Here is a 14,917-nt window from a genome sequence, read left to right as displayed (position 1 = left end):
GTTTCAGTGTTTTATTAAAAAAAAAAAAAGCCCAAAGTAGAAAAAAACTTCGTGTGTAATTTGCATTAATAGAAAGTATAGAGATAATTTTCAATTAACACATATTCAAGAGTATAAGAAAAACTAATTTTACCATTAATATGTTAGTAAGTAAGTATTATTTTCCCCATTTTTCTCAGACTCATGAAATTAGGTAATTTCTTTAAGGTCAAAAGATATTAAGTAGTGCATCTTGAATTAAAAAAGATACCCAACTCTCATGGTTCATCTCCAAACAATGAATCATGGAACACTACATCAAAAACTAATGATGTAATGTATGGTGATTAACATAACATAATAATAATAATAAAAAAAGATACCCAACTCTTTTCAAGGTATTTGTTCCTGAATGACATACTATTCTTTAGAAATTAAAGAAATCTGGTGGTTTCATAGGATGTCTGGTGGCTCAGTTGGTTAAATGACTGCCTTCGGCTCAGGTCATGATCCCAGGGTCCTGAGATCGAGTCCCACATCGGGCTCCAGCTCAGCGGGGAGCCTGCTTCTCCCTCTGCCTTCTCTGCCTGCCACACCGCCTGCTTGTGCTCTCTCTCTCTCTGACAAATAAATAAATAAATAAAATCTTAAAAAAAAAAAAGAAATATGGTGGTTTCAAATATTTATTTTAGTATATGCACTGCCGAAGCGAGCACTCAAATATTTATTGAGAACCTACTATGGGCTAGGTATCATGCCAGGCACAGACATAATAATGCTAGCTAGGTTTAAATACTATCATTTTATTAGGCATTGTATGTTTAGAGAAATGTGAAACAAGGAGAGAAATGTACCCAAAGCACATAATAAATTCTATTTAAATACATATATATAGATATACACATGCATTTATATATAACACAAGTATACAGATTTCTTTTTTAAAGGAAACATTCCATTTGGTTGATAATCTGATATTAGCACACTAAAATAACTGGGAAATTTTCCAAGAAAAATCTACTATAAAGCATTCCATTGACCCAAAACATCTGAATAAGGCTGCACCTAATCCATTTAAGTCTTCAGGTTTATTCAAAAGAGTCACCAGGTGAGAATAATTGGAAGCCAGAATAATAATCTTCTTGTGAGGTCCTTTGTAGGTTTGAAGTTTATTTAATTATGATTCCTAAACAAGTTTATGCCACTTGAGTATGATTTCTAAAATAGTCTTATCTTTAGAAAATCCATTAGTAGTCTCTGGCAACCAGCATAGCTATCTAAAACCAAAATATTTTCTACTAGTCTCAGAATCCCAATATGATCATGTGGTTGCATACACTCCTTTCTCTATTTGGAAGATTACATAAGAACAGTTTATCCAAATCTACTTAATGGAAACGTGCCTCAGAGGGTGTGTTAGATTACATGATCACATTGATAATCCTAGACTAATAGAAACAGTCTGTGCCATGTAAAAACCCAAAGGTTGCTGACAATTATTTAATGTCTTTGTAGGAAGTTTTCCTTAAGGAACAGAGGACAAAATTTGGCCTGAGAGTTTCTGTGGTTATCTATATATAGATAGAGCTGCCTGAATGGAAATTTTGTATTGCTCAGAAATAAGATCCAGGATTTGTAGTTTCCTTACAATGGAAATTTAGGTACATAAAACAACCTTCTCTTTTGCTTTTAATAAAACTTTACATTCTTTTTACTTATCTCTTTTTGACATGTTTTTACCTGCATATGAGGCAGCCTAAAACATTTGAGTCATTTATATGAACTATATGGATGAGTTGACTCATTGTCTCTGTTTGGTAAGAGTGTCCTAATAAGTTACAGAAAAGTAATTACCAAGGTTTTAGAGGAAAACCACAGAAGAAAAGAAACTACCACTCTCACAGCATTTTAATTAAATCACAGACAAATTAAAGTGTTCCATGCCAGCACATCAACTATAGGCTAACTAAATCAACTCCTCTGCCTGCTTCCTTGGGTATTATCAGAATAAATGCATTAATTTTTATTCATGAATTTTTATACAGTTCTTTCCCAGGCATTGTATATGCATATGCCAAGTGATAAAATCTGGTCTAGAGTAAAATAGAAAGAGAAAATCTGTACAGAAATAAATATAAGGGGGAAAATCACAGGGCATCTGAGTGACTCGGTCAGTTAAGCGTCTGACTCGTGATTTCCACTCAGGTCATGATCTCATGAGTCATGGGGTTGAGCACCTCATTGGGCTCCATGCTCAGCGCAGAGTCTGCTTAAGACTCTCTCCCTCTGGGGCGCCTGGGTGGCTCAGTCGTTAAGCGTCTGGGATCGAGCCCCGCATCGGGCTCCCTGCTCAGCAGGAAGCCTGCTTCTCCCTCTCCCACTCCCCCTGCTTGTGTTCCCTCTCTCGCTGTGTCTCTCTCTGTCAAATAAATAAAAAATTAAAAAAAAAAAAAAAGATTCTCTCCCTCTGCCCCTCCCCCCGCTGGTGCGCTCTCTCTCTCTCTCTCTCAAATAAATAATCTTTAAAAAATATATAAGGGGGAAAATCATCAAAAAGGGAGGTGCAGAAAAATTGCAGTAGAAAGCCAGAGGGAAAAGAGAGTCTTTTAGATAGAAAAAATCAGAAAAAGCTTGATGAAAGTGTTGTCTTTTGCCATGAAAGTTATAAGTCAGATAGAAAGCAAGGGCATTCTAGGAGAAGGAACAACTTAAGAGAAAATATGAGGCAAGAGAATGTGATAGGAGATGGGGTGAGGGACAGTATAAAGTTATATTTGACTAGGGCGCCTGGGTGGCTCAGTCAGTTAAGCAACTGCCTTCGGCTCAGGTCATGATCCTGGAGTCCCGGGATCGAGTCCCACATCGGGCTCCCTGCTCTGCGGGAAGCCTGCATCTCCCTCTCCCCCTCCCCCTGCTTGTGTTCCCTCTCTCGCTGGGTCTCTCTCTGTCAAATAAATAAATAAAATCTTAAAAAAAAAAAAAAAGGTTATATTTGACTACAGTGTAAAGGCAAGTGATGGACAAGAGCTAGAAGGGTTGGTTGAGGCTCAGTTGGTGGCCTTTGACTACCATGCTAAGGTCAAATAATAGATTGTCTGTTCTCCATACTTGGGATAAAAACTGCTATGGAAAACACTCAAAGAGCCATTATTAATTCTACTGATAGAGCAGACATTTTCCAGATAGCAGAGAGCATGAGAGATAGCACCAGGGATATACTATCTAATCTCAGACATATTTCTTCGGGAGAAAGTGCACATGTAAAACATTATCACTCATTAGCCATCTGAAAGGGAGATCCAAAGTCAGCAGTGATATTTGTATCAGTAGGTTCAGCTCAATTTCCTTTGCATCAACCTGACACTTTATTTTGGCATTTCACATAGGAGCAAAATAAGTTTATTATCTTTAAAATGCATTGCAGTGTGTGTCCTTTGTTTAGCTGCCACTAAATGTACTCTAGAAACAGTGTACTAGCAGAACCAGAGGCTTTTTGGGTGAGAACTAGATATAAACTTAAGATAATATGATAATAGAAACTGTGTCTTTTTACTGTATTCTTAATTATAGAAGACTGAGCTTAGAGACTTGTCTAAACAGAGTCTGCATCACCTCATCCCCTTAGCGTCTCCCTCCTCACTCACAGAGTAATCCTCAGTGCTTCTCTGTTCTTAATTATCAATTAAAACGTGCTTAGTGCCCATTAAGTATTGGGGAATATGGCCAAGGGCAGAAACTCCATAAATGTTTATTGAATAGATGACTGAATAGGTAGGTGCGTTAGGCACGAGATAAAGCAACAGCCATGCAATATTCCTCTTCTTCTAGGCAAGAGGAAATACCACTGGTAGCAATCGAAATCACCTGTAGAAGTGGTTCAAATACTCCACAATAAGTTGCCAATAATGCAAAAGAAATGTCATTACTTGTACATATTTCACAATCAATAACTAATGTCGTATTCAGAAAGCAAGAACAAATTGCCTCAGTGAACTTGCTAGCTCAAGACACTGCTGGCTTAGGGCATGCTTAAAGTATTTGAGGAAAGAAGAGCCTCAGAACCTCCTATACTCCTTCCTACTGTGGTCACAGAAAGTCAGACTCAACACTAATCACATATTGGGTAAGTTGGTTAAAATAACTATAACATCAAATTTGGCCATATTTATTTAAAATATAGCAGTAAAACTCTTCAACATTATCAATCTACTGCACCCAATAAATACTGAGCAACTAATATGGGCAGGGAAGTGGGTGAATAAAACAGGCAGATAGGACCGTTACTTTTCACACTGCCTTTTCACCTACACCCTTACCTCATATTATCCACCTTCAAAAAAAAAAAAAATCCATATTACAGTTTCTACTTTTCCTATGAGGCTGAGAGTTCTGAGAATAAAGAACTCATATTCTAGAGCTTGAATGGAATTACAATGGAAACTTTCATTCTTTAAGCTGGGAAAGTTAATATAGGTATTCTTTTAAAAAGAAAAAAAAAACAAAAACTGGCATTCCAAAATGGCGCCTCAAATTGCTATGGTAAAAACACCTCCATGCACTTTCACAGCAGCTCTACCCCTTCAACCAGGAGCCCATGAATCCCATTTTTTTTTTTTTTTTAATATAGAGAAGCTGAGACAGCAAGAGTAAATGATGCAAGGGGTATCTTCATTTGAGTTATCCCAGAAGGATTCTAGAGCAAGTTGTTTATTTGGGAGGTACAAAGGACGCTAATAGGAAGAGGGGAAGTGATACAGGAAAAGAAATGCAGCCCCAAAAGTGTGGGCTTTTAATCCTGCTCCCATGTGGACAACTGGAGCTTATTCCTGCAGAGGCTGAAAGCTGCTCCTAAGGGGTTTCATTCTCTGGCAGAACAGCCTTCTTCTGTTCTGGGGGAAAAAAACCCTCTTGGGCACAGTAATGCAGATACGGGAGTTGGAATTAGGCCAAAGCACTCTGAAAACCCTGGGAAATATGGACAAGTCACTCAGAACATCCACTACAGGGGGTCACATATATAATATGCAGTAGAACTGGATTTCAATGTATGGTATCCTGAATTCTGGGTCTATGTTCGCTCCCCTGTATCACCATAACATAATGCTTAGAGCGAACATACACTACTTGATGTAATTCTAGGATCCAAATACCATTTGGTGTTAAACAACGAATGCAGATCCACCAAATGACAATAGCCAACAGAACTTGAGTGCTTACTTTGTAACAGGAACTATGCTAAGTATTTCATTTGTATCATCTTAATTTTATTCTCAGCACAATTCTACAAAGTAAAGAAATATTACTGCCTTCTCTACATTGTGAGGAGGAAAGCAAGGCACAGAGAACTTACAGTGTCAAGGAAATACGGCTTTTAAGTGGCAGGGCTGAGAATACAACCCAAGCACCCCCATACTAAAGCCTATGCCCCTAACCATTATTCTCTACAGGCTCCTCTCTGACTGTTTTAGAGGCAGGAGTGGATAATAAAATCAACCTACAGGTTTGATTATTGGAAAACTATCTGAGAAATTTGAACGTATTCTGTGGTGACATCAATGCCTTTCACAGTCACCAAAACTTAATACTACCAAATTCACATGATCAAGACACCTTTACAAATGCACTACATATACTGCTTTTTGATAAAAGCATTCTCCATGATTGCAAGAGAAGATACAAATAAACCTGTATACACTTTATAAAACATGCCAACAACAAAGTAAAATACACAGACTTTGTAAAATAATCATACCTTCACTGTCCACATTCCAGCCTGTGGCTCTTTAACATTCACCACCTTGGCAGAGTTATGGATATTTAATAGCTCATTCAGGCCAAATCCTTTTTTTATCAGCTTCCCTAAAAGACAGACATAAAGGTAACAAGCACAAACTTTATTTCAGCATCGTGCATCAGCTGTATACACTTCCAGTATAAATTACCTGATGGACTATTGTACCTTTAGCTGAAAATATTATTTATATCTAATATAGGTTTAATTTTATGGTTTCTGGACATTGGAACTGAAGTATCAGATTCCCATTTGCCATGTGGATTTGGTCTAAAAATAAGAATAACAATTGGCAGACTGTAATCATATATCCAAAGCCAAACTAGGTAACAATTATTATGGCTACTGAGAAGTTCCATGCAGTCACTAGAGACATTTAGATTTAATAGATGGCAAGAACAGTAAACCGGAATAAATGCCTTTTTGGAGATCACTCAAGGTATTACTAACATGAGAGCGTTGGGCATATTTGTGCATGAAACACAAAATGTTAAGCTGTTTTCCATGAAGCACAGGAGGATTTTGTGGTCATATTTAAAGGAAGCAGTGGAATGAAGTAGCATGATACCATCTCCTACTGACCTGAGGTTTATCTAAAGTATCTAACAGTTGGAACCTAGAGAAGAACAAAAGCAAATTCAGAAGTAAGCCATAGTTTAGTTATTGACTTCACTCTTGGCTCTCCTATGGACTACTTCTGCAGTTAAAAAACAAATCAATTATAAGAATCCCATGTTTGCATCAAAAGCTTTACACTCACTGTAAATAACTTTTAAAATACCGATGTTACTGTCAATGACTTTTTAAAGTAGTAGAACCATCATGCAATGGATATGGGTATTTTTAATTATCCAGGTGGTGAAAACTACAAATCTTTCCTGGGTAGCATGGATATTAGAAGGGAATGCTACTTCAATGGACAAATTCATTTATCTGTAGGAGTCTTGAAAAATAGGTTTGCTTGTTTTGTACATTTCAATTTGATTGGTAGTATGAATGTGGCCTTCAAGGACAATTTCCTATGCTGTATTCTTTTAGGGATTAACTATTCTCTAAGATTCAAACTGAATAAATAAGAAAGCTAGTTACTCTCTTTCCATTTATAAATCCTCACAAATATGTTAAAAAAAAAAAGGTAACACACTAAAGCCACAATGGAAATAATAATATTTTGCAAACATCAACAGGTAAAAAAAATATTTCTAAATGCAAACAGTAGGGAAAATGAGGTTTCTGTCTTTACTAGATTACTTTTCGATATAAGTCTTATAATACTCAACTAGCAATGGAATCAGGCCAGTTCTTAGGGTTGTAACATATGATTGGTAAAACAAAGTACATTTTTTTAAAAGACTTTATTTATTTATCTGACAGAGAAAAAGAGAGAGACCAAGCAGGAGGAGCGCCGGGAGCCCAATGCAGGGCTCTATCCCAGGACCCTGGGATCATGGCCTGAGCCAAAGGCAGACGCTTAACCGACTGAGCCACCCAGGTGCCCCAAGGAAACAAAGTAAATTAAAACATTATTTTTTTTAAGATTTTATTCATTTGAGAGAGAGAGAGAACATGAGCAGTGGGGAGAGGCTGTGGGAGAGGAAGAAGCAGACTCTCTGCCGAGCAGGGAGCCCGATGTGGGGCTCCATCCCAGGACCTGGAGATCATGACCTGAACTGAAGGCGGATGCTTAACCATCTGAGCCACCCAGGCACCCCAAAACATTATTCTAATAAGAACACGAATGTGGTCTTTAACTGTGTTCTGTAAAATTAGATCTTATCAAGAATATGATACGGTAAAAAACTAGGCAGTGTGGGCACCTGGGTGGCTCAGTGGGTTAAGTGGCTGTCTTCAGCTCAGGTCATGATCTCAGGGTCCTGGGACTGAGCCCCATGTCTGGCTCCCAGGGAGCCTGCTTCTCCTCTCCCTCTGCCCCTCCCCCTGTTTGTGCTCTCTATCTCACTTGCTTTCTCTCTCTCTGTCAAATAAATAAATAAAATCTTAAAAAAAAAAAAAACTAGGCAGTTGTTTTAAAAGGAGGCTTTTCATGTTATTCATTAAAAATACATAAAATAGGGCGTCTGGGTGGCCCAGTCGTTAAGCGGCTGCCTTCGGCTCAGGTCATGATCCCAGGGTCCTGGGATCGAGTCCCACATCAGGCTCCCTCCTCGAGGGGAAGCCTGCTTCTCCCTCTCCCACTCCTGCTGCTTGTGTTCCTGCTCTCGCTATCTCTGTCTCTGTCAAATAAATAAATAAAATCTAAAAAAAAAAAGTGTCATATTTAAAATAAATACATAAAATACTGAATTTTACAGACTACGTTACTGTGAAATATTTCCTCATATATAAATTAGGAAAATATAATTTCAGGCTCAAATTAAATTTTTTTTCTTTTGAGTAGTTTAGCTACAATTAAGTTACTAAATATCTGTTTAAATTATTAGGAGTTTCAGTTGTTTGAATCTCATGTTAATTCAATTAATAATTATGACTAAAACAGTTTTATTTTTTTAAACATCTTTCCTAGTCTCTTCTGAATTTACTGAATTATTCATAAAGTTAGCATTAACCTGACATAAATAAGTGTACAAAAACCTTTTACCTTTCATGGTTTTTGTATTTTATTATGTGATGTTTGATATATCTCACCTAAAGGATTGCGAATTTCAATCCCTGGAGAAGGGCCACTGAGAGACACAGTAACCTCTTTTAGGCTGGGATCAAAAGGAATTTTCCAAGTGTTTACAGCTTGTTCCAAATGATCTGTTGATAAGAGGTGGACTTTAGAGGACTGCACTGCCTCCTCTACCCATTTTAACACCTATAAGAGAAAAGAAGAAGTGTGAGTGATATCAGAAACATTTATAGTTTTATACAGCCACGACTCCTAGATGCAGTATTTTGCTTTGGTGAATCACATGAATCAGGCACTTCCTGTACTGGTGTGAGGTTTATTTTCATCACAGTGAAGAGCAACCTTCTCCTACATCCAGTTATTGTGGTAGATTCAGAATAAAATGCCACTTTAACCCATGCTCAAATGTCAAGTTTTCTACTTGAAATAATATATTCAAAATCAGATTGTGGTGTCCAAAAGCCAGTTAAGTGAAATATGCAGAGATATTACAGACAGCTTTGTATTTTTCAAAAAAAATGAAAAGAACCTATAAAAAAAAACATGGTATTGCCAATATTGTGAGATCCCTTTTCCTTCCATTCTCTCTTTCTGGATTTCTTTCAATATCCAATTTTAAAAGATAATTAGCAAATTATCTAATCCAATTTCTATATATTGGGTCTCTGAATTATTGGAATATAGTATATAGAATATTGTAATATATATTGTAGTATATTAAATATTGAAAAATAATTGCAATGCCAGCAAAATATTCATTTTTATGATAAAATAAATAAGTACCAAAAACAATGGAAAAAATGACCACTGCGTCTTTTAAATCATAGAAAAATATTTCAGATTAGAACCAATTTAAGTAGTGTATTTTGAAAACTAGTCTTAGGGAAAATATTAAGAAATTGGGTTATAAAAATGTGTTAATGCCTCAGGGTGAACAAAGAAAAGGACTTCCAATTCTCAGAAGTGTTCTGCAACAGCAAATGCAATTTCTCACTAAACAAACAGTGCATGTCTGTATTGAACTTACTACAATTAATTCAAAATCATAATCTTTAATCTACCTCTGATCTTGCTCTGATACATCTTTCAAGATTATATTCTTTTATGAATAATTTCCCTTGTAATTATTCATAAAACACTAAACAGACCTGAATATTAAGCTACAGCCTAACTATTCAAAATAAAAACATTTTTTAAATTACAATAATGGTAGTTACAAATCAATTAATCAAACAACAAATACTGTGCAATAACTTCACTTTCCATAAAAACTATCCCTTGATGTTTGTTCCCAAGGATGAAGAAAGTGGCTAATACATATTATTATACAAGTAACAATGGTAAGGCAATTACATTCATTCATAAAACAAATGTTTATGGTTCAAGGTACTTTTCCAGGTACTGAGCAATTATTTTAGTCAATATTTAGTAAACACTCTTCTTCTTTAAACTAGTACTCACTAAGTTTTTTGCATGTTTTATACATTATTTCATTTTTAATAAATCTTTCTGTCTTTTCTTTAGTGTCAAGAACCATCCACAACTCTTTCATCTTGGTATACCCAATGCCAAGTGGCATGCTCTACACATGATAAAAGTGGGATATGCACTAATGTGCATGAGGTTGCTCATGATGATGATCATAATGATGTCTTCTTAAATAAAAGAATATTATGGGAATTCATGAAACAGGGACCCCCTGTTGAAATAACGTATGTAAAGTGCCCATCATATAGTTGCCATATAGTACATATTCATATTTCTTTCCCACTATATCTCAATTCCTTTCTCTTCCCCCAAAAGAATATTTCAACAAATGGCTTCATAGGCCAAGTGAAAAAGAAATCATGCATGAAAGTCAAATAATATTTCTTTAAATGAAAAAAGAAAGGCAAAGTCATTCCAGATAGAAGACAGGACCTGAAAAAATACACGAAGACAGAAGTATTCCAAATATGTTGGGAACATGATTGAAGCCAAGCAGCTAATTAAGTGTTCAGAAGAAGGAGAAGCAGAAGATGAAGTTGGAAGCTCGTGTTAAGGGCAGACCATGTATTGTCACCAAGTCAGGATATGATCTTTGGATTTTATCCTAAACACCCCAGTGAAAAATTACTGAAGGGGTGTAAGCAGAGGACTAATATACTGAAAGTGGTATTTTACCAAAAAACACCATATAGTGGTGCTATAGACAAATTGAATAGAAAAACCAAATTCATTAAAATTAATTACCCCTAAAATGAAATTATATATCCCTCAAATTTTAACCTTATAAGGCACATGGAATTTTACATATGAAATGAAGCATATATCAACAAAATTGTCTGAAGAAGCAGATGTCCTATTTGAAAAATGGGCTCTCAGTGTTCATGCTTGAATAGAAATGCTCATCAAATTTGTCCATATGGCTACAGAAATCAGACTTGTAATATTTCACCACAAATAAAACACATTTTAATAATCAGAATGTTGACATTTTTATTTCTTATACATAGAACATGGTTGCCTAACTCAAGGAAATGGAAAAGACTGGCTTATTGTCTCAGAAAGCAATTGATAAATTTGACTGATAATAAATAACTTTGAGGATAATGTCTGGCATAGAGACAAAAGAGGGAAGAGGACAAGAAAAAAATGGATAAATGAACAGAAGACTTGTTTTAAGGGCAAGACACATAATGTGGCTATAAATAATTCTCAATTGAAAAGGAGAAAAAGAATTAGAAAACAGGAATTGCATAATACCTCAAGTTTAACTATGAAATGCAAGAAATGGAAGAAATTTTTTACACATCCTTCTTTAAATGTATAGTGTATCTCTGGGTGGCTCCTCAAATATATCTTTCCTTCAAACTCAGTGCAGAGAAGTTATAATGTATCGCTGGATATCTATCCATTGTCTATTAGGTATGCATAGAAATCACTAAGTCTTAGGCATTCTTATAAAAATGGAAGAATTTCTAATTTAGTTGCATTTTCATATGGCAAGTGTGTTCAAACGGTATGGAATATAAGCACTTTTGGGTTTACTCAATACCATTTCCAATTCATCAACATTTATGAGGCTTTCACAAAGGGATTACTATGTATCATAACATTACTTGTGAAAGATACAGTACAGACTTCTGAAAAGTCACTTTTTTATCCTCCTATAAGAAAAAATCAAATAAAAAACAGATGCAATCCATTTTGTTAGAAAATATAGATTTTACCATCATATGAATAAAAGTAGATCACTGCAAGCTATAGAATCACCATTAGTGAGGTTTCTGGACTCTTATATTGTCATATATAAGAAAAAATCTTTGTCTAACCATGAGAAATGTCCTCCTGAGATGGGAAATGATCTTCTGTGTTTTGTTGTTGTTGTTGTTGTTTATTCTTATGTTAATCCCCATACATTACATCATTAGTTTTAGATGAAGTGTTCCATGATTCATTGTTTGTGCATAACACCCAGTGCTCCATGCAGAATGTGCCCTCCTTAATACCCACTACCAGGCCAACCCATCCTCCCACCCCCCTCCCCTCTAGAACCCTGTTTGTTTTTCAGAGTCCATCGTCTCTCATGGTTCGTCTACCCCTCCGATTTCCCCCGCTTTATTCTTCCCCTCCTGCTACCTTCTTCTTTTTTTTTTCTTAACATATATTGCATTATTTGTTTCAGAGGTACAGATCTGAGATTCAACAGTCTTGCACAATTCACAGCGCTTACCAGAGCACATACCCTCCCCAGTGTCTATCACCCAGTCACCCCATCCCTCCCACCCCACCCCCGACTCCAGCAACCCTCAGTTTGTTTCCTGCAATTAAGAATTCCTCATATCAGTGAGATCATATGATACATGGGGAAATGATCTTCTGTTTTAATGACAAATGGAACACAACTAGAATAATGTGAGAATCTTTGCATTGGTGCATTTTTACTAACATAAAAACAGTTTCAAACCACTAGGGATCCATTAGTTATACATTAAAAATTTTAATGCAAAAATGTTTCTCTAATAATTTGTCCCAGTTTATATCTCAAAGGGGGTTTGAGACCATCTAATACAGCTCCTTTATTTTACATATGAGGCAACTGATATTTGAGAGTTCTTGTACCATTTAAACACTAACCAGACTGATTCTAGCTCAATAATTATATTTTATATAAGCCCCTGTTCCTGAAGATACTCTTACTTTAAATATTTTGCATCCTATGTAATGATCAGTATTTAAAAGTAAGTTCATGTCTATTCCACTCTGGAATGAGATGCAAGTATTGTTTCAAGGCACAAAACCAGGATACATTGTTATGTATTATGAAATATAATAGTATTAAGCAGAAATGGAAGTAAAATCATTTTGCATAGCCTTCAAGAACAAAATTTGAAAAGCTTTGTTTAGCTGTTTGCAAGAACATTTTTTTCCTTCTGTACTGAAATATAACTGACATGTAATAATGTTATATTAGTTTAATTCATTATTTAAATACATTGCAAAATAATCATCACAATAAGTCTAGTTAATATCCATTGTCACACAGTTACAATTTTTTCTCGTTTTTTTTTTTTTTAAGATTTTATTTATTTATGAGTGAGAGAGAGCACAAGCAGGGGGAGGGGCAGAGGGAGAGGGAGGAGCAGACTCCTGGCTGAGCAGGGAGCCTGACATGGGGCTTGATCCCAGGACCCTCGGATCATGACCTGAGCTGAAGGCAGATGCTTAACTAACTGAGCCACCCAGGTGCCCCAATTTTTTTCTCTTGTGATGAGAACTTTTAAGATTTACTGTTTTAGCAACTCTCAAACATACACTACAGTATTATTAATGATAGCTACCATGCTGTACTTTACATCCCTAAGATTTACTTATTTTTTAACTAAAAGTTTGTACCTTTTGACCTCCTTCACCCATGTCTCTCACCCCTCTACCACCCTGCACATCTGGCAACCACCAATCTGTTCTCTGTAGCTAGGGGTAAAGTTTTTGTTTTGTTGTTGGTTATGTTTTAGATTTCTCATATAAATGAGATCATGCAGTGTTTGTCTTCTTCTGTCTGACTTGTTCATTTAGCATAATGAAATATGGCCCTCAAGGTCTATTCATGTTGTCACAAATGGCAAGATTTCCTTCTTTTTATGGCTGAATAATATTCCCAAGTACATACATACCACATCTTCTTTTTTTTTTTTTAATTTTATTTATTTATTCATGAGAGACAGAGAGAGAGAGAGAGGCAGAGGGAGAAGCAGGCTCCCAAGGAGCAGGGAGCCCGATGCGGGACTCGATCCCAGGACCCTGAGATCATGACCTGAGCCGAAGGCAGACGCTTAACCATCTGAGCCACCCAGGCGCCCCATACCACATCTTCTTTATTCATTCATCTGTCAATGAAAACTCACGTTACTTCCATGTCTTGGCTATTGCAAATAATATTGCAATGAACATGGAGGTGCATATATCTTTTCAAGTTATTGTTTTCATTTTCTTTGGATAAAAACTTAGAAGTGGAATCAATAGATCATATGATAGTTCTATTTTGCATTTTTTGAGGAACCTCCATACTATTTTCCATAGGGGCTGCATCAATTTACATTCCCCCCCAACAGTGCACATCATTTTCCCTTTTCTCCACATCATTGCCAATACTTGTTATTTCTTGTCTTTTTGGTAAGAGCCATTCTAACAAGTGTGAGATAGAATCTTATAGTGGTTTTGATTTGCACTTTCCTGATGATTAGTGATGTTGAACATCTTTCTATATACCTGTTGACCATCTGTATGTTTTCCTTGGAAAAATGTCTATTCAGATCCTGTGCCCATTTTTAGTAAGTTGTTTGGTTTTTTTCAATTGAATTGCATTAGTTATTTATATATTTTGGATATTAGTCCTTTACCAGATATATGATTTGCAACTATCTTTTCCCATTTCATAGGTTTGCCTTTTCATTTTGCTGTTGGTTCCCTTTGTTGTGCAGAAGCTTTTTATTTTGATATAGTCCCAGCAGCCTATTTTTTGCTTTTGTTGCCTTTGCTTTGGCTGTCAAATCCAAAAAATCATCACCAGGGCCAATGTCAAGGAGCATACTACCTATGTTTTCTTCTAGGGGTCATATGGTTTCATGTCTCACATCTGAGTTTTTACTCCATTTTAAGTTAGTTTTTGTGTATGGTATAAGATAGTGGTCCAGTTTCGTTCTTTTATATGTGACTGTCCAATTTTCCCAACATCATTTATTGAAGAGCCTATCTTTTCCCCATTGTATATTCTTGGCTCCTTTATCGTAAATTAATGGTGTGTGTATATATATATATATATTTATTTATTTATTTATTTATTTATTTATTTATTTAATTTCTGGGCTCTCTATTCTGTTCCATTTATCTAAGTATCTGTTTTGTGCCAATACCATACTGCTTTGATTACTATAGCTTTGTAATATAGTTTGAAATCAGGAAATCGGGCTTGTTCTTCTTTCTCAAGATCACTTTGGCTAGTTGGGGTCTTTTGTGATTCTATACAAATCTTA

General features: G+C 35.9%; 1 protein-coding gene across 2 annotated transcripts in view; it reads right to left on the bottom strand.

Annotated features, from left to right (window-relative positions):
- The window catches only part of HMCN1 (hemicentin 1), a 482,021-nt gene that overhangs the window by 291,988 nt on the left and 175,116 nt on the right, over positions 1 to 14,917 (bottom strand). For both annotated transcript variants that reach the window (XM_035010675.1, XM_035010676.1), the window contains exons 5-6: positions 8,417 to 8,588; positions 5,732 to 5,838 (exon numbers count right to left, since the gene is read on the bottom strand). In XM_035010675.1, coding sequence (XP_034866566.1) covers positions 5,732 to 5,838; positions 8,417 to 8,588 — 279 coding nt within the window. The remainder of the gene's footprint in view (positions 1 to 5,731; positions 5,839 to 8,416; positions 8,589 to 14,917) is intronic.

This window comes from Mirounga leonina, unplaced genomic scaffold, assembly GCF_011800145.1.
Source record: "Mirounga leonina isolate KUSES-001 unplaced genomic scaffold, KU_Mleo_1.0 Mir_154, whole genome shotgun sequence".
Classification (NCBI taxonomy): domain Eukaryota; kingdom Metazoa; phylum Chordata; class Mammalia; order Carnivora; family Phocidae; genus Mirounga; species Mirounga leonina.
The sequence above is the reverse complement of the archived record's forward strand: the minus strand, read 5'-3'. Positions and strand labels throughout refer to the sequence as shown.